The sequence below is a fragment of the Vitis riparia genome, chromosome 4 (genome assembly GCF_004353265.1).
Source record: "Vitis riparia cultivar Riparia Gloire de Montpellier isolate 1030 chromosome 4, EGFV_Vit.rip_1.0, whole genome shotgun sequence".
Classification (NCBI taxonomy): Eukaryota; Viridiplantae; Streptophyta; class Magnoliopsida; order Vitales; family Vitaceae; genus Vitis; species Vitis riparia.
The window spans coordinates 17,076,858-17,101,097 of NC_048434.1; the positions used below are offsets into that span (position 1 = coordinate 17,076,858).

At 35.9% G+C, this 24,240-nt stretch overlaps 3 protein-coding genes and 1 pseudogene across 3 annotated transcripts; all 4 read right to left on the reverse strand.

Moving 5' to 3' along the window:
- Positions 1-12,073: 12,073 nt before the first annotated feature.
- LOC117912455 (auxin-responsive protein SAUR21-like) lies at positions 12,074-12,803 on the reverse strand. The gene has a single exon (XM_034827033.1). It carries the CDS (start codon positions 12,718-12,720, stop codon positions 12,409-12,411), a length of 312 nt encoding a protein of 103 aa, XP_034682924.1. The 5' UTR covers positions 12,721-12,803; the 3' UTR covers positions 12,074-12,408.
- Positions 12,804-18,159: 5,356 nt separating this feature from the next.
- Positions 18,160-18,777, reverse strand: LOC117912456 (annotated as a pseudogene).
- A 2,829-nt stretch (positions 18,778-21,606) lies between these two features.
- On the reverse strand, positions 21,607-22,136 carry LOC117913138 (auxin-responsive protein SAUR20-like). The gene has a single exon (XM_034828075.1). It carries the CDS (start codon positions 22,057-22,059, stop codon positions 21,748-21,750), a length of 312 nt encoding a protein of 103 aa, XP_034683966.1. The 5' UTR covers positions 22,060-22,136; the 3' UTR covers positions 21,607-21,747.
- Positions 22,137-23,501: 1,365 nt separating this feature from the next.
- Positions 23,502-24,012, reverse strand: LOC117913137 (auxin-responsive protein SAUR21-like). Its single transcript, XM_034828074.1, has one exon. It carries the CDS (start codon positions 23,938-23,940, stop codon positions 23,629-23,631), a length of 312 nt encoding a protein of 103 aa, XP_034683965.1. The 5' UTR covers positions 23,941-24,012; the 3' UTR covers positions 23,502-23,628.
- Positions 24,013-24,240: the final 228 nt, after the last annotated feature.

Genomic DNA, 24,240 nt, shown 5'->3' on the forward strand with positions numbered 1-24,240 from the left:
ATTACTTAAACAACTCACCCAACTATGAGTAGGTTGGCTGGGTATTTTGCAATGAACTCGCCTAGCAGAATTGTTGTGGGGACAACTGACTTTCGACCATAGGAAGGTTAATTCTCTTCTTTATCTTCATTGGGGGTGTACTAACTAGACCTGGTTTCTACCACAAAGAAGGTGATAGTTAAGGTTCAACTCCTACAATTAGATCAAGTTGAATGACTCCTAAGCTTTCACTTTTCCTTCACAGAAATTAGACATCATCAAATCTGTTGGTATCAAGTCTTTCCATTCTATGGTTTTTCAAATCTACAAGCCGATAACTTTGCAAATTCTCCCAGTTTCCTATCTACTTGTTGAACTACTCTTTCTTATTTAATCAATCCTGCTTCAATTGTTTCTCCCATCTGGAATACTCCAGACAGGTTGATCACCATACTGTATTATGTTATCAGAATTATTATATTATTCTTTCTCTCCAATTTGTTTGCTTTTGATATCATCTGCTTAATTTCTTTTTCTTCTTTGATCAGCTCTTTCTTTTTTTTTTTCTTTTTGATTCCCTCTCACTAGATTTTCTCAACTTTCTTCTCTTTTGAGTTTCGGTGAGATTAGGTGTGCTATTAGTCCATGGTGGAACCCTCTTACCACAATAGGTGATTGAAATACTCTCTAAGCACCCAACCCTTTCCCTTAGAATAATGCCTCCTGCACCAATGTTGGTAGAGTTAGCTGCAAGTGGACCAAATGGGTGACTGTTGCTACTGTGTCCATGTGCTTGATCGTGACATTAATCATCATCTCAAAGTTTTTCTCAATTATACTTGAAAACTGGTCTATCTTGTATATCAATGGTGCAATTCTACATAAGAACTCTTGGTTGTTACCTTCTGCTCGTTTCCTTTCAAAGGTTTCTATTTGAGTATCCTCTTGGGCTAAGGTGCATGATTCTTGGCTTGTAGACAGGATAATGGGGGATCAACAAATGCCTCTTATTCTCTTGCTCGCATAATAGCCTCTTCGGTCCTCATTGTTCTTAGTAAAATCTTCTGGACTCTTCAATGTATATCGTGTTTTGCCAACGGAAGCATCAATGTAAACATATTAATGAAAGAACACAAAAGTAAAGCAATCCATACATAAAGGTACATGAGGTTTTGACGTGATTTGGTCAACCATGTCAACCTCCATGGATCAAAGAGAACATTTTATTATTCAATAGAGAAATATCAGAAATGACATAAATAAATGCAACTATTGGCCAAGTCTCGAAACATTCTATTTTTCCACGTTCTTTCTTTTTCCACCTTAAACCATGAGTCCTTTTGCTCCACTAGGTGTTTCTCACTCTCCATTGATTATCTCTTACTTTTCCTAACATCTCTATTTACTGGGTATAGTCCTCACAAACTCATCTCTCTCTCATTTCTTTTATCGCTCATGACCTAGAATATTTATAGAGATATTTTTACTAACTTTCCTTATTATATAAGGAATCTAACTACAATCGCATATAAACTTAGAAAATATTTTATATAATATTCCTTTTCCAAAAAGAAATATATTCCGATTAAGAATTAACAATCTTGACCTTGAATCAAATTCCATTAAATCAATCTTCTATCTCTCCATGATCCACGGTTTCCTCTTATGCATCACTCTCCTTGTGCATTATCATTCCCTTTGTGCAACATGATATGTCGTACTCCATGATATCCTTGATCTTTTTATCACCTTCTAATGAGAAAATAGTTGACTTCACCTAAACAAAAATTCCTTTTTGCAATCATCTTTTGTGCTTTGTTATTCTTTTCTCTTCTAAGGCTTTTCCAAACATCTTCAACCAAAAGCTCTGATGCCACTTGTTATGCGAACGAAAGCTTCAATGTAAACATATTAATGAAAGAGCACAAAAATAAATCAATTGATATATAAAGGTATTTGAGGTTTTAACGTGGTTCAACTAATCATGTCAACCTCCATGGATGAGAGAAAATATTTTACTATACAATAGAGAATATTGCAGAATATACAAACATATACAAATATTAGGTCTTGAAACATCCCACTTTTCCTTACTTTTTCTATCTTGACCTTGAACCGCGATCCCTTTTGCTCCATTGGCAATCTCACTCTTCCTCACATCTACACCTTGGTAAGCTTTTTTGTTCCATTAGGTATCTCTCGCTTTTCCTAACATCTCTACCAACCACATATAGTTCTCACAAGCATATCTCTCTGTAGACCCTCTATTTTGTCCTCTTAGCACATGCCTTAGGTGTTCTTTCAGTACTCTATAGCAGTTCCTTGATGGCCTATTGCTACTCATGTAGCCTACCTTTATGAGCCACCTTGAGGACTAGTTGAGGGATTTATCTGGCCCCTCATTGTTACCTTTGGCAGCCTCGAGTTAGACCTGAGATTTTCCATTCTCTTTTTAGGATAGCTCATTTAGGTACACTTTTAGGATAACATAGTTAGGCATATTTAGGTCACTTGAACACTTTCTCACATGCCCTAGGTCTCTTAGGCAATGTCCTAATCACCTTAGGTCACTTAGGCCCACTTAGGCACTCTTGGCTCATTAGGCACCACCTTAGGTCCATCTATGTTCACTTAGGCCTATTTAGGTACACTTGGCCCATTAGGCACCACCTTAAGCTCACCTAGGTCACTTAGGCACTCTTTGCTCATTAGGCACCACCTTAGGCCCATCTAGGTTCACTTAGGCCCATTTAGGTAAACCCGGCCCATTAGGCACAACCTTAGGTCCATTTAGACATTCTTGGCTCATTAGGCACCATCTTAGGCTTATCTAGGTCACTTAAGCCCACTTAGACACATTTAGCACATTAGACATTCTTAGTGACTTGCATGGTTGCATGGTTTGTGCGACTCATTTTTTATTTTATTTATTTATTTATTTTTATTTTTGTTATTATCAATCACTTTTATTTATTCATTTATTATTTTTATTTATTTATTCTCTTACTATCTCTTTATTTATTTATTATTATTATTTTATCATTCTCTAAAAAATTTTATTCCTTTATTTGATTTAATAATTTGATTTTTTTTTTATAGGGAAATTTACCAACGAATAATTCTTGTAAGACTCTGAAAATGAAAGAAACTCATTTGGACGTTATCGATCATGTTTGGAGAGTTAAATATGGTTATTAAGAAGTTTTTGGAAAATGTGGGACTCCTTAGGTGATATGCACAGATTAATTTTGTATTTTCTTTTAGGAATACTCTTTTAGTCCACACGCATAAGAATATATTTGAAAGGTGTATTCGAGCGGCCACTTGTTTGAGAGAGTCCATGCCATTTTGGAGATTTTTGGGAGATTGAATTTGAGAGATATTTTGGGGGAGGGCAGATTTTTTGAGGTGAGGCACTAGAATTTCTCAAGAAGGATTTGAGGCACCAAGGTCTCGGGGACCGTCAGAAAGAAATCTCCATGCACAACCACACATGGGAGGGATGGCACAAAGATTTCCACTCAAGAAGAATGACACATGCGGACTGCCACCGAAGAAGGATCCACATGCATGGCTACAATGCTCCATGGCCTGCATCATTATTTGAAAAAGCATCAACATGTGGAGAGGCATGCAGACTCCATTGGGAAGACAACACACAACCTGGTGACATAGGATTGGGGCAGCACGCAAGCTCCATTAAGCAAACGAACAAACAACCGCCATCCGTAGACATCCCCACACGTAGCCACTCCAAAGACGCCAATACGCTGCAAGGAGGACACCATGCAACCATTTAGAGCACTCTCCAACAGAAGCAAGCATCAGCAACCTGCACCATGAGTGGGAACGAACCCGGAATTTATGAAAAAAACCCTTCAAAGCCACCACTTCAAATCACTCCCCAAGGACACAACTCGTACCTTCGAAGATTCTACAGCCCATGCGCATTGTCCGGAAAGGTAAGTTGGAAATTTGTTTAACTTAATTTTGATTCATTACATTAATTCAAAAGGTTTGGTTTTATTTAGTTTTAGATTCTAATTGGCTAGATTAAATTAAAATGGTTCAAAATTAGTTTAGTTTTGATCTCAATTCATTGTAATAAATCAAGAAAATTTGAATTTGGTTTAGTTTTGTTTTTTTTATTTATTCCGAACATGTCTGTTCTTAGAACATTAGTTTCTTAGCCTAATTAGTTCCATGTCATTGTATTTGAGTTTTCAAGTTGATAACTTTTCTTTTTTTACCTTTTATTAATTATGTTTAGTTATTGGGTGTTTAGAATTCTAGTTTCTTAGTTAAATTAATTTCATGTCATTATATTCTTGTCATTTTAGTTCATTAAATAATCAATCTCATGTGATCAAATTCTTTCTTTTAGTTCTATCTTAAGCTTAGTTTTAATTTATTCTTTTAGTTTAGATGTTTTGTACAATTTTAATTTCATAGTTTGATTAATTCCATGCCATTATTCGTGTTTTCATGTTAATAACTTCAGTTTTTGATTGATCCCATATGGTTCATGAGAGTTTTTTTTTAAAAAACTCATATTTCCTACCAGTTTCCACTCAATTATTGCCCCTTTAGTTTTAAAATTTGTTTTGATAATTTTAGATTGTCTTAAAAAATTTTCCAAAACTTGCATAATGTTCCTTATTTCTTATAGTTGATTTTGGAATGTTATTTGAGTCGGAAAACGTTTCTCAAAGTTGAGTTATGATTCATTATTTCAGCATGTCCTGTTTAGACCTAATTCTGTACACTTGAGAGCACTTAGAAAAATTAAATTATTTTTTTATATTTTTAATTTAAATGAATATTTTTCTCAGATTCTTAACTTCATAAAATTGAATTTTTCATACCTTCTTACATTTTTTGCATTATTCTCACATTTTTATATTGTATTAACATTTTTTGTACCCTTTCTCACTTTCTTCATACTATTTTTCCGTTCTTTGCATCATCCTTCCATTTTTATATAATATTCACAATTTTTATACCTTATTCACATTCTTTGTATCATCCTCCCATTTTTCATGTCATGTTTTACATTTTTTTTTTAATAAATGCATTAATTTATGAGATACTCAAAATCGCTCTCAAAAAAATATAGTAAATAAAATAAGGTGCATCAAATTATAGAAAAAAAAATCAATGTTGTATTGAGAATATAAGTTCCCAATCATTTTAAAATACCATCCTCATTCCATATTTATATCTTATTGTGTACATTTGGAAACTCATATTTGGATAATAGTTAACATAAATTATTAGAACAAAGGAGTTTGTATTATTAGAACTTAAGTACATTTTTTTATTTAAGAAATAATTATTAATTCATGTTATTTAGGTTCATAAACATTCATGTGAGAGCTTTAGATCACGAATAAATTTAAAAATAAAGCAATCCAAAAAAGAATGGATAAACATAAACCATAAATAAATTGATTTTCATTTTATTTTTTATTTCATAGAAACACAAAAATATATTAATACTCATGGATATATATATATATATATATATATATATATATATATTGAGTTTTGCTTTTGTCTTAAAAAAAATACCCACTTTTTCAACCAATACAAGGAACAAAATGGGTTTGTTCTTTTTTAGTACTACTTCATTACTAGTGGAATAATGGACATACGAGTACATTGTATTCATAGCAATTTAGATTATATTTTCATAAGGTGGTGAAACAAACATATATGGTATCCTTCTCAACTCAAGTTAGGAATAGGAAATAATAACAAAAACAATTATAAGCTAAGAAAATTCATATATATATAGGTATATATTCATGTGAGAGGAAGCCATATAAAATCTTTACATTTCAAAAATCAAGTAAACTTTAATTCAAGAAAGCAACTTAAATGTAGGTAAGTCTTCAAAAAGTTTAGGAGAATAAAAAAATTTAACCTCAATAACTATCCACTTGAGCTCTTTTTTAGATCCTTTCTTCTTTTGAGATACAAAAATTCGAAACCCCCTACAAAAAATAAGATTACATTAGTGTTCATTTTGAGACATGAAAACTAAAATTATGGTAGACTTACATGTTCACAATATTTTTTATATCTTGGTATGGTTGTTGTAATAGCGAGTCAAAATAGTAGATTGTTTGTGATTTGAGGTCAATTATAGCCAAAACCCAATGAAACCTACAATATATTAACATATAATTTAGATAAATAACATTTATAAGGCTAAAAAATTAAAAACAATCATGATTAACAACTTACCTTGGGTTATACGAAAGAAAAATTAGATATGCCAATTTGGAGTCAATTAGGTGATAAACAACGAACCTTGCTCTTTTTTCAATTTGTGGGGCTATTGTTCCAGCCTTGGACACCATTCCTAGATGAAGAAATATAATTTTCTCATGTAGTGTATCATCCAGATATTCATGCAACCACCTAATGAAATATCACCCAATTTACAATTACTTAAAAAAAAAAAAAAAAAAACCAGCTTCTACTTATTTATATCATGAATGTAATATAAAGATTTACAACAAAATCTCACCAAATATAGAAACATATTCAACTCATTTGTAGAAATTACATCATTTATTTCAGTTGTTAATAAGAAGGTTTGAAATTTCATCCCAAAAACATTGATTGGAAAGTCAACTTTGGGTGTCGGTTTACCCTCCAACATTGCTGAAACTGTTTTAGAAAACAGTTGTATATCTCAGATGGCTTAAAACGTATCTTAACCCATGAGCTATACCACTCTCTCTTTAAAGCCTATGTTATTTTTAGTTGCTCAACACAAGTACAACACTCAGACCATGCCATACCTTGCAACAGTTTATTCTTTAGGCAATCAAAAAAACCTATCCCTACCACCTTCATCAACCGTCTTTCTTCTACCACAACCCATACTTTGGGCTGCCCAAAACCCATATGTCACAATGAATAGCTATCCATGCTTGCCCTCCGTATCCCTCCACACATGCACATTTTTATTCCGTCTTCTTCTTTCCTTCAAACTGAACACCATAGCATTTTCAATATGCAGTAAATGATCAGTGAAGAGGTGGTCGGGATGGCCTGACCCGAACGTTTTTTGGCTCATCATGTCGAACTAGGTTGTCAACTCCAGTGGAAGTCACCGCAGAGAATCCGACATACAACTAAAGGAAGATGACCCGAACGTGGCTGTCATGAAGAAGAATGTCGGGCTTTTCAAAGAAGATGTTTAGATGACACCACCAGAGAGTACTCCACATGCCTCTTCAAGCTTGGATTCTAGATAAAATAAAAAAACGAGTTTGATCTCTTCCTTAGTTTCTTGGTAACAAAAATTAAAATGGGTAAATATTTTTATAGGAAAGAAGTTCAAAGTGTAACGTATGATATGCATGATGAAGCATGCTTAAGCAAGAGTGTGGTGGCTGTTGTTGGGGTGGACTCTTGCTAGGATGGTTGTTCTTCTGAGTTTGGTTCTTTATGCAACTATTGTTCAGGTCTTGTTTTAGATATTAATTGTTGTGGACTTTGGGGTAAATCAATTGAATTAAAAGAGTATTTGTTTCAAGCTTTATGCTTAAGGGTGTTTTTTGGTGGGTTTTCCGAGGGAAAAAAAATTGATATCATTGGTGAAGTTTGTTCATTGTCCTTGCCTGTGAATACACCCTTATTGGGTGAACCATTTGCATCATTTTGTTTGTGTGTTTGTGATTTTATGTTGGTTTCTTTACTTATTTTTTGCATGTCATTTACTAGAATTTGGAATGCTTCTGTTTTTCTTGTAAGTGGTATGGATTAAAAAAATTGTGGCAATGGTATTTGAGTTGGAGGCTCAGCACGCAATGTTTGGGTGAGTTTAAGCATGGCATTGAGGTGGTCGCCTTGAATCGGAAAAGGGAAGATGAGGACATGGGGAGAGTCCATCCATCTCACTTTTGGTCCACAATCTCAAAGGTGATATCCTTTTACTAATGAGATTCCGAGTGCGTTTTTCCAACTAAGAACTTCTTCAGAGACAGCCATGCGCTTCACTAAAATGCTTCACTTTCTTTTTCAGGCTTGGTCCGCCGTCCTTTTCAGGCAGTAGCCTTTGGTATGTGGTGCATCCTTATATTCCACTTCTCTGAGGTGTTCTTTAATCATCTGTGGTCAATATGTCTTGTTTCCTTTTGTTTAAAATCTAAAAAAATAATTACGATTTAGAAATAATTTTTTATTCGGGTTATTTGGATAAATGTATGACTCAAAACAACCTTCTTATCACTATAAAAGTACTCTTCTTCCTTAATTTTAGGGACACGTGACTATGTTATGCCAATTTTACCCTTATTTTATTTCAGCTAAATTTCCCCTACATTAGTTAAGACTTCTTACAACTACATTGACATGCTAAACTCTACATGCGCTGGTTTGCAAATATGATATTCCTCTAGCTTTTCTTGAATTAGATGGTTTATTAGGGTTTAGAGCTTAATATGGAGCTTGAGGAGGTTTGAGATGAATCCATGAATGTTAAATTTGTAGCTAATAACCCTCCGTTTTGTGGGTTTGGCATTTTTCGCTGTACTATTCTGCTAAACTCGCACTCATACGTTTGCATGATCGCATGAGAAGGTTGGCAAACATATTTTTTTGGTTGTCATTTCTGGGACTTAAAGTTGGATGGTCTCGTTGGAGCATTTATGAGATTTTTTAATTTACTCAAATAATTTGGGGCAACTTTAAACTGCCCACAAAGGCATTTAGGCATATAATTTTTATTATCCCACCAAATGTCCCTCTACTAGTAGAAATTCTAAAATGGTATTAACTATTATGTAACTAGGGTGCAAATTGCAGAGGCTATTTAAGTATTAGACACAAATAACACCAAATGGGTAAATCTAAATATCATTATAAATGATTTGTCCATGTGACAAAGACCACTGACTGCATGTAAAAAGGAGTGATTTGGTCTTTGTCACAAAGACCATTGACTGCATGTGTGACAAAGACCACTGACTGCATACATTTTACATGCGTGTACATTTTCTCGGCAATTGTTTTTTTTTTTTTTTATCAGATACATTTTCTTGGCCATAACTTCATTCTAAGCCTTACACATCCTAGAATTTCATTAAAATTTTCCAGGTTTGCTGCAAATGCATATGTTATTAGCTCCTCCATGTCTTGGGACCCCAACTATATTTGTTGGCATAAATAATTTTATTTTTATTTTAAATAAACTTATGTCATTATTTAAAATATATAAAATTAAATATTTGGTATTTTTAATTTGATATAAAAACATATTTTTTAATTTTATTAAAATACTATATTTAATATAAATATAAATAAAATATAATAAATTATATTTATTTAAAACAAATAAATTATGAAAACCTATTTAATAAATAATAATATAAATTATTATATTAATTAATAATTTTTTATATGCTATATCTAAGTGGTATATAATATCATATCTATATAAGTTCAATTTAAATTTAAAATTTATAACATTTTAATTTTAGTTCATAATATCATATCATGTCCATAGAATAATAATTTATGAAAATATTATCATATTTTTATGGGATATAGCTCAACCTCCAAGGGCTATAGAATTTTCAATTTGAAAACAAAAAAAGTAATGATTAGCAGGGACATCAAAGTTGATGAAGCAATCGTATGGAACTGGGAGAAAAATGAGATAGAAGTTGAAGATGTTGATCAAATTGGGGTAACCGTACCCTAAATTCCAGAAGAAACTGAAGATGAAGTTGGTGTTGATAACTTAGATGATGTTTCAGTAAGAAGAACAAGGTCACTTGATGAAATATATGAGAGATGCGATGTAACATTACAAGAGCCTACATGTTATGATGAAGCTACTAAAAAAAATGGGTGGAGAGTTGCAATGGAGGAGGAGCTAAAAAAGATAAATAAAAATGGAACTTGGGAGCTAGTTGATAGGCCCAAAAATCAAAAGATAATTAGGAGTTGAGTGGGTTTTCAAAATCAAATATAACTCGGATGGTTCTGTAAACAAGTTTAAGGCCATATTGGTTGTAAAGGGCTATTCTCAAGAGTATGGTGTTGATTTTTCAAATACTTTTGCTCCAGTGGCTAGGCATGATGCTATAAGGCTTCTAGTAGCTTTAGCAGCAAAGATGGGCTAGAAAATTCATCATCTTGATGTGAAGTCAGCCTTTCTAAATGGTGTGCTTGAAAAAGATATTTATGTTGAGCAACCAAAAGGATTTCAAGTTTCAGGTTGTGAAGACAAAGTTTACAAGCTCCGTAAAACTCTCTATGGCTTGAAATAAGCACCAAGAGCTTGGTATAGTAGAATTAATGCCTATCTGCTGCAGCAAGGATTTAAAAGAAGTGAAAGTGAAACTACTCTATATGTGTTGAAGGTTCAAGAAGAAGTTCAGCTTATTGTCTCTTTGTATGTAGATGACCTGCTGGTTACAGGTTGTAATTCAAAAATCTTTAAGCAATTCATGGTGTAGATGGAGAGTGAGTTTGAAATGTCCAATTTGGGCGAGGTGAAATATTTTTTGGGCATGGAAATTCAGCAATGTGAAGCTGGAATCTTCATCTCACAACAGAAGTATGCTCTGAAGGTTTTGAAGAAGTTTCATATGGAAAGATCCAAATCGGTAGCAACTCCTTTGGTTGTGAATGAGAAATTATCAAAGAATGAAGTTAACATCAAAGCAAATGCCTCTGTTTACAGAAGCCTAATAGGTAGTCTGCTCTACTTATCTGCTACAAGGCCAGATTTAATGTTCTCAGCAAGCCTACTCTCAAGGTTTATGCACTCACCTAGTAAAATTCATTTTGAGGTAGCTAAGAGAGTTCTAAGGTACATTAGAGGTACTTTTGACTATGGTTTGTGGTTTGTTAAGAAAGAAAGTAAAGAACTCCAAGGATATGCAAACAGTGACTGGGCAGGAAGTTTAGATGATTCCAAAAGCACTTCTGGTTATGCTTTCTCGTTTGGTAGTGGAGTTTTTTCTTGGAATTCAAAAAAACAAGAGGTTGTGGCTCAATCCTCAGCAGAAGCTGAGTATATTTCTGCAGCAGCAGCTGCAAACCAAGCTATTTGGTTAAGGAAACTGCTGGCTGATTTGGGGCAAAGCCAAGATGATGCTACTATAATTTGGGTTGACAACAAGTCAGCCATTGCTATTGCAAAAAACCCTGTGCAGCATGGAAGAACCAAACACATAAATGTGAAGTTTCATGCAATTAGAGAAGCTGAGAAGAATGGTGAAGTCAATCTGGTGCATTGTTGCTCAGAAAATCAGATTGCTGACATATTAACTAAGGCACTTTCCAAAGCCAAGTTCGAAGAGCTAAGATCAAGGCTTGGAGTCTCTAAGAAAATTCTCAAGGAGTGTTAGAATTTGAGAATTTTCTAGATACTTTAAGAAATCTTTTGTATCTTTTGTTAACAGTAGAATTAGTTGTAAAGGTGTGAAGATCCGTATTTTGTGGAATTTGTTTTTGAAAAATCTAGATGTGTTAGCTGGGTTTGGTACTGACTTAACAGTAATGTGCCTCAAATTGTAATATTTATATGTCAGCATATGAATGAAATTGTGTGTTCACACTCAGATCATACCAGCAGAGGCTGTCTTTTGCAAAACATGAATGCTATCCTGAAAGGCATAAATATCAGCTTGGGGACCTAAAAACTAAGCCTCAGGCAGTGATTGATTGTGTACCAAAGAGATTTCTCCTACACTCATGAAACATCTACATATTTCTGGTAAAGAATATGTTGGTACCTAACTAGTGATGCTTCAGATGTTCATTTCAACCAGGGAATTTTGTATTTTGAGAAGGTATGCTGACCTTGATGGTTTGGGCATCCCACCTGATACTCTTAGGTAAAGACTGTTGGATTTATCCATCATCAGAAGAACCATTGAGCTGGAAACTAGAGGAAAAATCCCACTTATAGTCATGCCACATATATCAAAATTGAAGATCAAACTTGATTTTTGGCTATTGAACTATTCAGTCTCTTAATCCCCCAACAAGTCTGGGAATAAGGCATGATTCAAGTAGGATATGGGAAGAGCACCCCTTTTGGAATACCATAAGAGTGAGGACTAAGAGGTTTAACGCTGTAAGAGAATGAAGATTTTCAGGATGGAAGATTTTATGCTTGTATCTCATCCACAGGTAGATTGCAGTTAAGAAGTTCAAGATACAGTTCCTGGACAGATCTTGGTGAATTTCAGTGTATACATGATTGGTATATCAAATAGTATAAACACTCAGCTTCTGCAATTTGAGAAAGGTAGGAGAAAAGAACCTCAATGAAATATGAATTTTGTATCCCTCTGCCAATTTATGTACAACTATGAAATCATTTGATTGGGTCAAAATTAGAGACAGCAGACTTGATGTGCCAACTATTTTCCTAACATTTTGCACCGCCTTCTCTCAGGATGAATTTATACGAGAAGTTAGATCAACAAAAGATTCTTCCTTGCATGGGATTGTGACTCCACCCATTGGTTGATTGAAGCCGAATTCTTCCTCAGCATGACTCAACAATTTCTGGAATAAAGGATTGTTCAAGTAAGATATTGGAACCACAAACCGCTTCTTTTCAGCTTCTCCAACATAAACTGCAAAGTGGCCTTTTGGCACTTCAGCTGTTGTTGATGATACAGATAGCTGACTTCTGGTAAGAAGAGATTGCAGTTTGAGGATCTGCTTGGCATGAAGAATTGAAGGCATACGGAAAACCATCTCCTTCTTTGGAATGAAATTAGGGAAATGATCTTGAATGAATCTAATGAGCTTACTGTAGAACAAGAATGGAAACTTGGAACACTTGAACTGGATGTGAGGATTGATCCAGTTGTCTATGTATTTATACAGAAAGAATCCCTTATTTTCTGAGCTTTCGTGGTTGGAGGAAATGGTAGTTGGGTACTTGAATGGCCTCCCTCATCAAGGTTCACATGGCTTTGCCTCCCTTTCCCTATCTCTGTATCTTTCTTTTCCCCCACCAGCCTAATTAGGTGTATCAGCCCCACATTTGCCTTCAAAGTTGTTATCCACATAAAATCCTATGGCCCTATTGCTACAAATGGTTGGAAACAGACCTCTCCCTTGTGCTGGAAAACGAAAAGAAACAAATCCATTAGAAGGTGATAAGATTTACAGACGGCAATAAAAGCTGTAGATAGAAGATAGACGGATCTAATGATACTGTTCTTCTTCAAACCAATAAGACACATGATTAGGTCTTGTGTCTCTTAGTTTAATATTGCAGTTGCACTAGGCCCTACACAAGGATACTAACTCCCAGCATAATGTTCTAACAAGATACTGACCAAACCCAAAAATACAGACACTTCACACACAATGTAGCAGCCAATCTAGTGTGAAAAATTCAAAAAACATCATGTTAGTTAAGTCCTAGGCTTTGAGCACTTGGAAATTTGGAAGCCCAGCGTTCAAACAATAAATGCTATAAACTGATCTAGAGTTCTAAATCAGCATGAGTTAAGGAACGTCTGAACACCAGATATAAGACGCTTTTCGAAGGATCAAGGCATACAATGATGAAAATACTGAAGATAGCAATGTAGTAGGTAAATCAAAATCTGTGATAGGTGACAAGGCTTTAATATTTAAATTTCGATGATGCAAGATACTATGATCCTATTGGTTAATTCTTGTGTCTCATCCCTCAGTGGATTGAAGGGAAGAGAATGTTTATCGATAGCAAACTCTACAACTACTCAACTTACTGCAATTCAAGTGAGTTGGAAGAATGAAGGTATATTGATCTTCCAATTGAAGAAAGATCACACAGAAGCTAAATGTAATTGCCAGAATTACATGCTGATAATCAAATGAGGTAATAATGCTTATTATGGAGTTTGGAGAGATGTAATACACATATTCGGATCACCTTTTTCTGATTCTGCATCCAGTAGTAAAATTGAATTAAAAGTTCTTAACTACCATCCTGCATTATTGATCTTGGTGAGCATCAACGGACACTTAATCATCATGCTCGAAGCCAAAAGTACTCAAGTCTATGCAATCCAAAGGTAAGGAGGAAGGAAAATATATTGAAATTATAGCTCTGCCAATTTATGTACATCAATGAAATCATTTACAAGGGTCAAAATTGGAGATAGTGGGCTTGAGGTCTAACTCTCTACTCTTCTTCCTCTCATGATAAATGTAAACGAGAAGTGATATCTATGAAAGCATCTTCATTGCAGGGAATTGTGACACCACCCATTGGATGATTGAAACCGTCTTCATCCTCTGCACGACTCAACAAGTTCTGGAATGAAGGGCCGTTCAGGTAAGATATTGGAACCACAAATTGCTTCTCCAACATAAACTGCAAAGTGGCCTTCTGGCACCTCTGGTGCTTCTGTTGAGAAAGCTGATTGACTTCTAGTAAGAAGAGAATGGAGTTTGAGAATCTGCTTGGCCTGAACAATTGAGGGGGGACAGATACCCATGGCCCTCTATGGAATGAAGCTAGGAAGAAGATCTTGAATGGATCTAATGAGTTTAATGTAGAACAAGAATTGAAACTTGGAACACTTGAACTGGACGTCAAGAACGATTTAGTTGTCTGTATTTATAGAGAAAGAACTGCTTATTTTCTGATGCTTTCATTGTTGGAGCAAATGGTAGTAGGGTACTTGAAGGGGTCTCTCATCAAGAATCACATGGTCGGGTATGGTGCATCAACCCCACCTGTTCCACTGCGTTGTCCTTATATTAGCAAGGACAGGAATGGCTATGAGTTGTGCTAGAAAAAATGGGAAGACAAACTCATGTGATGGCGTCGGTATGGCTAACAAAAGGCCTACCTGTCATTTGTGATGAAAAAAATGTGTGTCAAGTCTGTCAATTTGGGAAGCAAAGTAGATTGTCGTTTCCTATAAACAAGGCTTGGAGAGCTTCAGAAAGGTTGCAATTGATCCATACTGATGTGTGTGGACCAATGAAGACACCCTCGTTGAATGGAAGTAGGTATTTCATCTTGTTCATAGATGATAAAACAAGGATGTGTTAGGTTTTCTTTATGAAGCAAAAATCAAAAGTGGCTGGTGTGTTTCAGAATTTCAAGGCCTTGGTGGAAAATCAAGCAAATTGCAGCATTAAGGTAATAAGATCGGATAATGGGACTGAATATACATCTGACAAGTTTAATAGGTTTTGTGTTGAAGCTGGAATTGTACATCAGCTGACTGTCACTTACTCCCCTCAATAAAATGGAGTGAGTGAAAGGGAGAATAGAACCATTATGGAGATGACAAGGTGTCTGCTATTTGAAAAGAAAATGCCCAAGTGTTTCTGGGCAGAAGCTGTTAACACAACTGTGTATTTGTTGAACAAACTTCCAACCAAAGTTATGAAGAATAAAACTCCATTTGAGGCTTGGTATGGAGTTAAACCAGCTGTGGAGCACTTGAAAGTATTTGGGAGTTTGTGTTACACTCTTGTGCCAGATGTGAAAAGAGACAAGTTGGACTACAAAGCTAAGATGGGAATCTTCCTGGGATATAGCTCAACCTCCAAGGGCTATAGAGTTTTCAATTTGAAAACAAAAAAAGTAATGGTTAGCAGGGACATCAAAGTTGATGAAGCAGTAGTATGGAACTGGGAGAAAAATGAGATAGAAGTTGAAGATGTTGATCAAATTAGGGTAACCGTACCCCAAATTCCAGAAGAAACTGAAGATGAAGTTGGTGTTGATAACTTAGATGATGTTCCAGTAAGAGGAACAAGGTCACTTAATGAAATATATGAGAGATGCGATGTAGCATTACAGGAGCCTACATGTTATGATGAAGCTACTAAAAAAAATGGGTGGAGAGTTGCAATGGAGGAGGAGCTAAAAAAGATAAATAAAAATGGAACTTGGGAGCTGGTTGATAGGCCCAAAAATCAAAAGATAATTGGAGTTGAGTGGGTTTTCAAAATCAAATATAACTCAGATGGTTCTGTAAACAAACTTAAGGCCAGATTGGTTGTAAAGAGCTATTCTCAAGAGTATGGTGTTGATTTTTCAAATACTTTTGCTCTAGTGGCTAGGCATGATACTATAAGGCTTCTAGTGGCTTTAGCAGCAAAGATGGGCTGGAAAATTCATCATCTTGATGTGAAGTCAGCCTTTCTAAATGGTGTGATTGAAAAAGATATTTATGTTGAGCAACCAGAAGGATTTCAAGTTTCAGGTTGTGAAGACAAAGTTTACAAGCTCCGCAAAGCTCTCTATGGCTTGAAATAAGCACCAAGAGCTTGGTATAGTAGAATTGTTGCCTATCTGCTGCAACAAGGATTTAAAAGAAGTGAAAGTGAAGCTACTCTATATGTGTTGAAGGTTCAAGAAGACGTTCTGCTTATTGTCTCTTTGTATGTAGATGACCTGCTGGTTACAGGTTGTAATTCAAAAATCTTGAAGCAATTCATGGTGCAGATGGAGAGTGAGTTTGAAATGTCCAATTTAGGTGAGATGAAATATTTTTTGGGCATGGAAATTCAGCAATGTGAAGCTGGAATCTTCATCTCACAACAGAAATATGCTCTGAAGGTTTTGAAAAATTTTCATATGGAAAGATCCAAATCGGTAGCAACTCCTTTGGTTGTGAATGAGAAATTATCAAAGAATGAAGTTAACATCAAAGCAAATGCCTCTGTTTACAGAAGCCTAATAGGTAGTCTGCTCTACTTATCTGCTACAAGGCCAGATTTAATGTTCTCAGCAAGCCTACTCTCAAGGTTTATGCACTCACCTAGTAAAATTCATTTTGAGGTAGCTAAGAGAGTTCTAAGGTACATTAGAGGTACTTTTGACTATGGTTTGTGGTTTGTTAAGAAAGAAAGTAAAGAACTCCAAGGATATGCAAACAGTGACTGGGCAGGAAGTTTAGATGATTCCAAAAGCACTTCTGGTTATGCTTTCTCGTTTGGTAGTGGAGTTTTTTCTTGGAATTCAAAAAAGCAAGAGGTCGTGGCTCAATCCTCAGCAGAAGCTGAGTATATTTCTGCAACAGCAGCTGCAAACCAAGCTATTTGGTTAAGGAAACTGCTGGCTGATTTGGGGCAAAGCCAAGATGATGCTACTATAATTTGGGTTGACAACAAGTCAGCCATTGCTATTGCAAAAGACCCTGTGCAGCATAGAAGAACCAAACACATAAATGTGAAGTTTCATGCAATTAGAGAAGCTGAGAAGAATGGTGAAGTCAATCTGGTGCATTGTTGCTCAGAAAATCAGATTGCTGACATATTAACTAAGGCACTTTCCAAAGCCAAGTTCGAAGAGCTAAGATCAAGGCTTGGAGTCTCTAAGAAAATTCTCAAGGAGTGTTAGAATTTGAGAATTTTCTAGATACTTTAAGAAATCTTTTGTATCTTTTGTTAACAGTAGAATTAGTTGTAAAGGTGTGAAGATCCGTATTTTGTGGAATTTGTTTTTGAAAAAGCTAGATATGTTAGCTGGGTTTGGTACTGACTTAACAGTAATGTGCCTAAAATTGTAATATTTATATGTCAGCATATGAATGAAATTGTGTGTTCACACTCAGATCATACCAGCAGAGGCTGTCTTCTGCAAAACATCATGAATGCTATCCTGAAAGGCATAAATATCAGCTTGGGGACCTAAAAACTAAGCCTCAGGCAGTGATTGATTGTGTACCAAAGAGATTTCTCCTACACTCATGAAACATCTACATATTTCTGGTAAAGAATATGTTGGTACCTAACTAGTGATGCTTCAGATGTTCATTTCAACCAGGGAATTTTGTATTTTGAGAAGGTATGCTGACCTTGATGGTTTGGGCATCCCACCTGATACTCTTAGGTAAAGACTGTTGGATTTATCCATCATCAGAAGAACCATTGAGCTGGAAACTAGAGGAAAAATCCCACTTATAGTCATGCCACATATATCAAAATTGAAGATCAAACTTGATTTTTGGCTATAGAACTATTCAGTCTCTTAATCCCCTAACAAGTCTGGGAATAAGGCATGATTCAAGTAGGATATGGGAAAAGCACCCCTTTTGGAATACCATAAGAGTGAGGACTAAGAGGTTTAATGCTGTAAGAGAACGAAGATTTTCAGGATGGAAGATTTTATGCTTGTATCTCATCCACAGGTAGATTGCCGTTAAGAAGTTCAAGATACAGTTCCTGGACAGATCTTGGTGAATTTCAGTGTATACATGATTGGTATATCAAATAGTATAAACACTCAGCGTCTGCAATTTGAGAAAGGTGGGAGAAAAGAACCTCAATGAAATATGAATTTTGTATCCCTCTGCCAATTTATGTACAACTATGAAATCATTTGATTGGGTCAAAATTAGAGACAGCAGACTTGATGTGCCAACTATTTTCCTAACATTTTGCACCGCCTTCTCTCAGGATGAATTTATACGAGAAGTTAGATCAACAAAAGATTCTTCCTTGCATGGGATTGTGACTCCACCCATTGGTTGATTGAAGCCGAATTCTTCCTCATCATGACTCAACAATTTCTGGAATAAGGATTGTTCAAGTAAGATATTGGAACCACAAACCGCTTCTTTTCAGCTTCTCCAACATAAACTGCAAAGTGGCCTTTTGGCACTTCAGCTGTTGTTGATGATACAGATAGCTGACTTCTGGTAAGAAGAGATTGCAGTTTGAGGATCTGCTTGGCATGAAGAATTGAAGGCATACGGAAAACCATCTCCTTCTTTGGAATGAAATTAGGGAAATGATCTTGAATGAATCTAATGAGCTTACTGTAGAACAAGAATGGAAACTTGGAACACTTGAACTGGATGTGAGGATTGATCCAGTTGTCTATGTATTTATACAGAAAGAATCCCTTATTTTCTGAGCTTTCGTGGTTGGAGGAAATGGTAGTTGGGTACTTGAAGGGCCTCCCTCATCAAGGTTCACATGGCTTTGCCTCCCTTTCCCTATCTCTGTATCTTTCTTTTCCCCCACCAGCCTAATTAGGTGTATCAGCCCCACATTTGCCTTCAAAGTTGTTATCCACATAAAATCCTATGGCCCTATTGCTACAAATGGTTGGAAACAGACCTCTCCCTTGTGCTGGAAAACGAAAAGAAACAAATCCATTAGAAGGTGATAAGATTTACAGACGGCAATAAAAGCTGTAGATAGAAGATAGACGGATCTAATGATACTGTTCTTCTTCAAACCAATAAGACACATGATTAGGTCTTGTGTCTCTTAGTTTAATATTGCAGTTGCACTAGGCCCTACACAAGGATACTAACTCCCAGCATAATGTTCTAACAAGATACTGACCAAACCCAAAAATACAGACACTTCACACACAATGTAGCAGCCAATCTAGTGTGAAAAATTCAAAAAACATCATGTTAGTTAAGTCCTAGGCTTTGAGCACTTGGAAATTTGGAAGCCCAGCGTTCAAACAATAAATGCTATAAACTGATCTAGAGTTCTAAATCAGCATGAGTTAAGGAACGTCTGAACACCAGATATAAGACGCTTTTCGAAGGATCAAGGCATACAATGATGAAAATACTGAAGATAGCAATGTAGTAGGTAAATCAAAATCTGTGATAGGTGATAAGGCTTTAATATTTAAATTTCAATGATGCAAGATATTATGATCCTATTGGCTAATTCTTGTGTCTCATCCCTCAGTGGATTGAAGGGAAGAGAATCTAGATCGATAGCAAACTCTACAACCACTCAACTTACTGCAATTCAAGTGAGTTGGATGAATGAAGGTATATTGATCTTCAATTGAAGAAAGATCACACAGAAGCTAAACGTAATTACCAGAATTACATGCTGATAATGCTTATTATCGAGTTTGGAGAGATGTAATATGCATATTCGGATCACCTTTTTCTGATTCTGCATCCAGTAGTAAAATTGAATTAAAAGTTCTTGACTACCATCCTGCATTATTGATCTTGGTGAGTATGAATGGACACATAATCATCATGCTCGAAGCCAAAAGTACTCAAGTCTATGCAATCCAAAGGTAGGAGAAAGGAAAATATATTGAAATTATAGCTCTGCCAATTTATGTACATCAATGAAATCATTTACAAGGGTCAAAATTGGAGATAGTGGGATTGAGGTCTAACTCTCTACTCTTCTTCCTCTCATGATCAATGTAAACGAGAAGTGATATCTATGAAAGCATCTTCATTGCAGGGAATTGTGACACCACCCATTGGATGATTGAAACCGTCTTCATCCTCAGCATGACTCAACAAGTTCTGGAATGAAGGGCCGTTCAGGTAAGATATTGGAACCACAAATTGCTTCTCTTGAGCTTCTCCAACATAAACTGCAAAGTGGCCTTTTGGCACCTCTGGTGCTTCTGTTGAGAAAGCTGATTGACTTCTAGTAAGAAGAGAATGGAGTTTGAGAATCTGCTTGGCCTGAACAATTGAGGGGGGACAGATACCAATGGCCCTCTATGGAATGAAGCTAGGAAGAAGATCTTGAATGGATCTAATGAGTTTAATGTAGAACAAGAATTGAAGCTTGGAACACTTGAACTGGACGCCAAGAATGATTTAGTTGTCTGTATTTATAGAGAAAGAACTGCTTATTTTCTGATGCTTTCATTGTTGGAGCAAATGGTAGTAGGGTACTTGAAGGTGTCTCTCATCAAGAATCACATGGTCGGGTATGGTGCATCAACCCCACCTGTTCCACTGCGTTGTCCTTATATTAGCAAGGACAGGAATGGCTATGAGTTGTGCTAGAAAAAATGGGAAGACAAACTCATGTGATGGCGTCGGTATGGCTAATGCGATGTGAAGGTCATACTATTTTAAGACAGCAATAAAAGCTGACTCAACTCATCATAGAATTCATAATTTTCTGCGTGTCTAAAAAATGATTACATCAGGTAGAAGATATGATGATAGGAGTGTTGCTTGAAACCATTAGTAGACCTTCTGTAACTATTTCAATATAAGATTGCATTAGGCCTACAAAAACATACCAATTTCCTGCCTGCATTTCAAAAGAAACACACACACATGCACTCACTAGCAAAAGTTGAGCAACTTTTAGAGAAGCATATTGTATTTTTGGTTTGAACAGTCTTTTCCAAGCTTCATTTTAGGTAATGTGTATCACAAGATCCTCTTATAATTCTCTGCAGTTCCCAAATGTCAGTGTTCATAAATTTGTAACTCTAGCTTGTAGTATATATGCTTTCAATCTGCACAGAGTATCAGTTGAGAACTTAAATCCCATGAATTGGCTTAGTATATTGTAGTTTTCATCATTCATATACCAGAACCAGATGTGCAATAGTCACTTTGAAAATGAACAGCTACCTTGAGCTACAAAAGCCAGAGAAACAGAGGAAATAGAAGATTTCAATCTCAACCAATCATGGAATACAACCATAGTTTCCACATTCCTACAACTGATTGCTGTAAATTGAAGACATGAATTTAAAGGTGGCTTCCTGAATTTTAGCTGGTGAAGTCTAAGATTTTCAGGACAGAAAGTCTAACATTCCCCTATCTGTTAACTCTCATTCCTCATTTCAAGTATGGCAGTTAAAAAAAAGTTCAAACTAAAAGAGACAGGGAAAAGACTCAATGTCCTATAATTTGGAAAGAGATGGGAGAAGAGAAGGTATATTGATCTTTTGATTGAAGGAAAGCTCTTTATCACTCTGCCAATTTATGTACATGAACAAAAAATTTACATGGGTCAAAATTTGAATAATAGGCTGAAAGGGACAGAACCCTTTGCTATTCCACCTCATGATGAATTGAATCGAGAAGTGAGATTGATGAAAGCATCTTCCTTGCATGGGATTGTGACACCACCCATTGGATGATTGAATCCAAATTCTTCCTCAGCATGACTCAACAATTTCTGGAATGAAGGATTGTTCAAATAAGATATTGGGACCACATATCGCTTTTTTTCAGCTTCTCCAACATAAACTGCAAAGTGGCCTTTTGGCACCTCCGCTGCTGTTGCTGATATAGATGATTGGCCTCTAGAAAGAAGAAAGTGCAGCTTGAGAATCTGTTTGGCTTGAATGATTGAGGGAAAACGAAAACCCATGGTCTTACTTTGAGATGAAAGTAGGCAATGATCTTGAAAGGATCTGATGAGCTTAATGTAGAACAAGAACTGAAGCTTGGAACACTTGAACTGGATATGAAGATAGATTTAGTTCTCTATGTATTTATAGAGAGAATTGCTTATTTCACAATGATTTCATGATTGGAGGAAATGGTGGATGCTTGGAGGACCCCTTTCATCAAGGATCACATGGTTTTGCCTCCCTCTCTCTGTCTCTCTTTCTTTTGCAACCCACCTAAGGTGCATCAGCCCCACATGTGCCTTCAAAGTTTTACTGATATAAAAGCCTAGGGCCCTATTTCTTGCTCTGAGAAGAGACAAGGAACAAATCCATGTGAGATGTCAGTACTCACAAAAGCAATTTCAAGGTCATAAGATTTTACACAGGGCCATAAAAGCTGTATCTACTCATCATATGATTTAAGATCATAATTTTCAGAGACAAGAAAATTGATGATCTGAGGATTCATTCCAATGGTGAAGAGATCTTGTGTCACTATCTCAATAAGCATTCACCTTTGGGCCTAAACAAGAATACTAGTCCCTGACTAATGTTTTAAAAAAGTACTATCCAAAATTTAGTTCTCTAGTAGAAAGATAGCCAATTTAGTGTTAAAGAATGTGTTTCTATGTCGATGTACATCATTTTGACTCAGATCCTACCAGCAGAGGCTGTGTTTTGCAAAACATCATGAATATTTGGCACAAATATCAGCTTGGGGACCTAAAAATGAAGCCCTAGGCAATTTTGAATTTAGGCAGTGATTGATTATGTGTAACAAAAACATTTCTTCTACACTATTGAAACATCTATTAAAGCATATTTCTGGTAAAGAATGTGTAGGTACCTAACTAGTGATGCTTAAGATGTTCATTTCAACCAAGGAATTTTGTAATTTGAGAAGGTATACTGCCCTTCATGATATAGGCATCCCACCTGACACTCTTAGGTAAAGACTGTTGATTTATCCATCATCAGAAGAACCATTGACCTGGAAAATAGAGCAAAAATCCCACTTATAGTCATGCCTCATTATCAAGACTGAAGATCAAAATTGATTTTTTCCTATAGAACTATTATCTTTGTCTCTTAACAAGTATTGGAATAAGGCATGATTCAAGTAGGATATGGGAAAAGTACCCTTTTTGGAATACCATGACTATGAAATGAGGCAGAGGTCAAAGACAATCGTAAATGGTGCGGTGTAGACTGAGGACCAAGAGGATTAACACCATAGGAGTATAAAGATTTTCAGGATGGAAGATTTTATGTCTGTATCTCATCCACAGGTAGATTGCAGTTAAGAAGTTCAAGATACAGTTTCCAGACGGATCTTGGTGAGTTTCATTGCATCATTGGCATATTGAACAGTATAGCAACTCAAGTTTCTGCAATTTAAAAAAGGTAGAAGACAAGAATCTCAATGAAATGTGAATTTCATATCCGTCTGCCAATTTATGTACATCTATAAAATCATTTACATGGGTCAAAATTAGAGACAGTAAACTTGATGTGCCAACTATTTTCCTAACACTTTGTGCCTTCTCTCAGGAGGAACTTAGCCGAGAAGTTAGATCGATGAAAGATTCTTCCTTGCATGGGATTGTGACTCCACCCATTGGATGATTGAAGCCGAATTCTTCCTCAGAATGACTCAAAAATTTCTGGAATGAAGGATTGTTCAAGTAAGATATCGGAACCACAAACCGCTTCTTTTCAGCTTCTCCAACATAAACTGCAAAGTGGCCTTTTGGCACCACTGCTGTTGTTGCTGATATAGATAGCTGACTTCTGGTAAGAAGAGATTGCAGTTTGAGGATCTGCTTGGCATGAAGAATTGAGGGCATACGGAAACCCATCTTCTTTGGAATGAAATTAGGAAAATAATCTTAAATGAATCTAACAAGCTTTTGTAGAACAAGAATGGAAACTTGGAACACTTGAACTGGATGTCAGGGTTGGTTCAGTTGTCTATGTATTTATACAGAAAGAATCCCTTATTTTCCGAGCTTTCGTGGTTGGAGGAAATGATAGTTGGGCAATTGAAGGGCCTTCCTCATCAAGGGGTCACATGGTTTTGCCTCCCTTTCCCTATCTCTTTGCATCTTTCTCTTCCACCACCAGCCTAATTAGGTGTATCAGCCCCACATGTGCCTTCA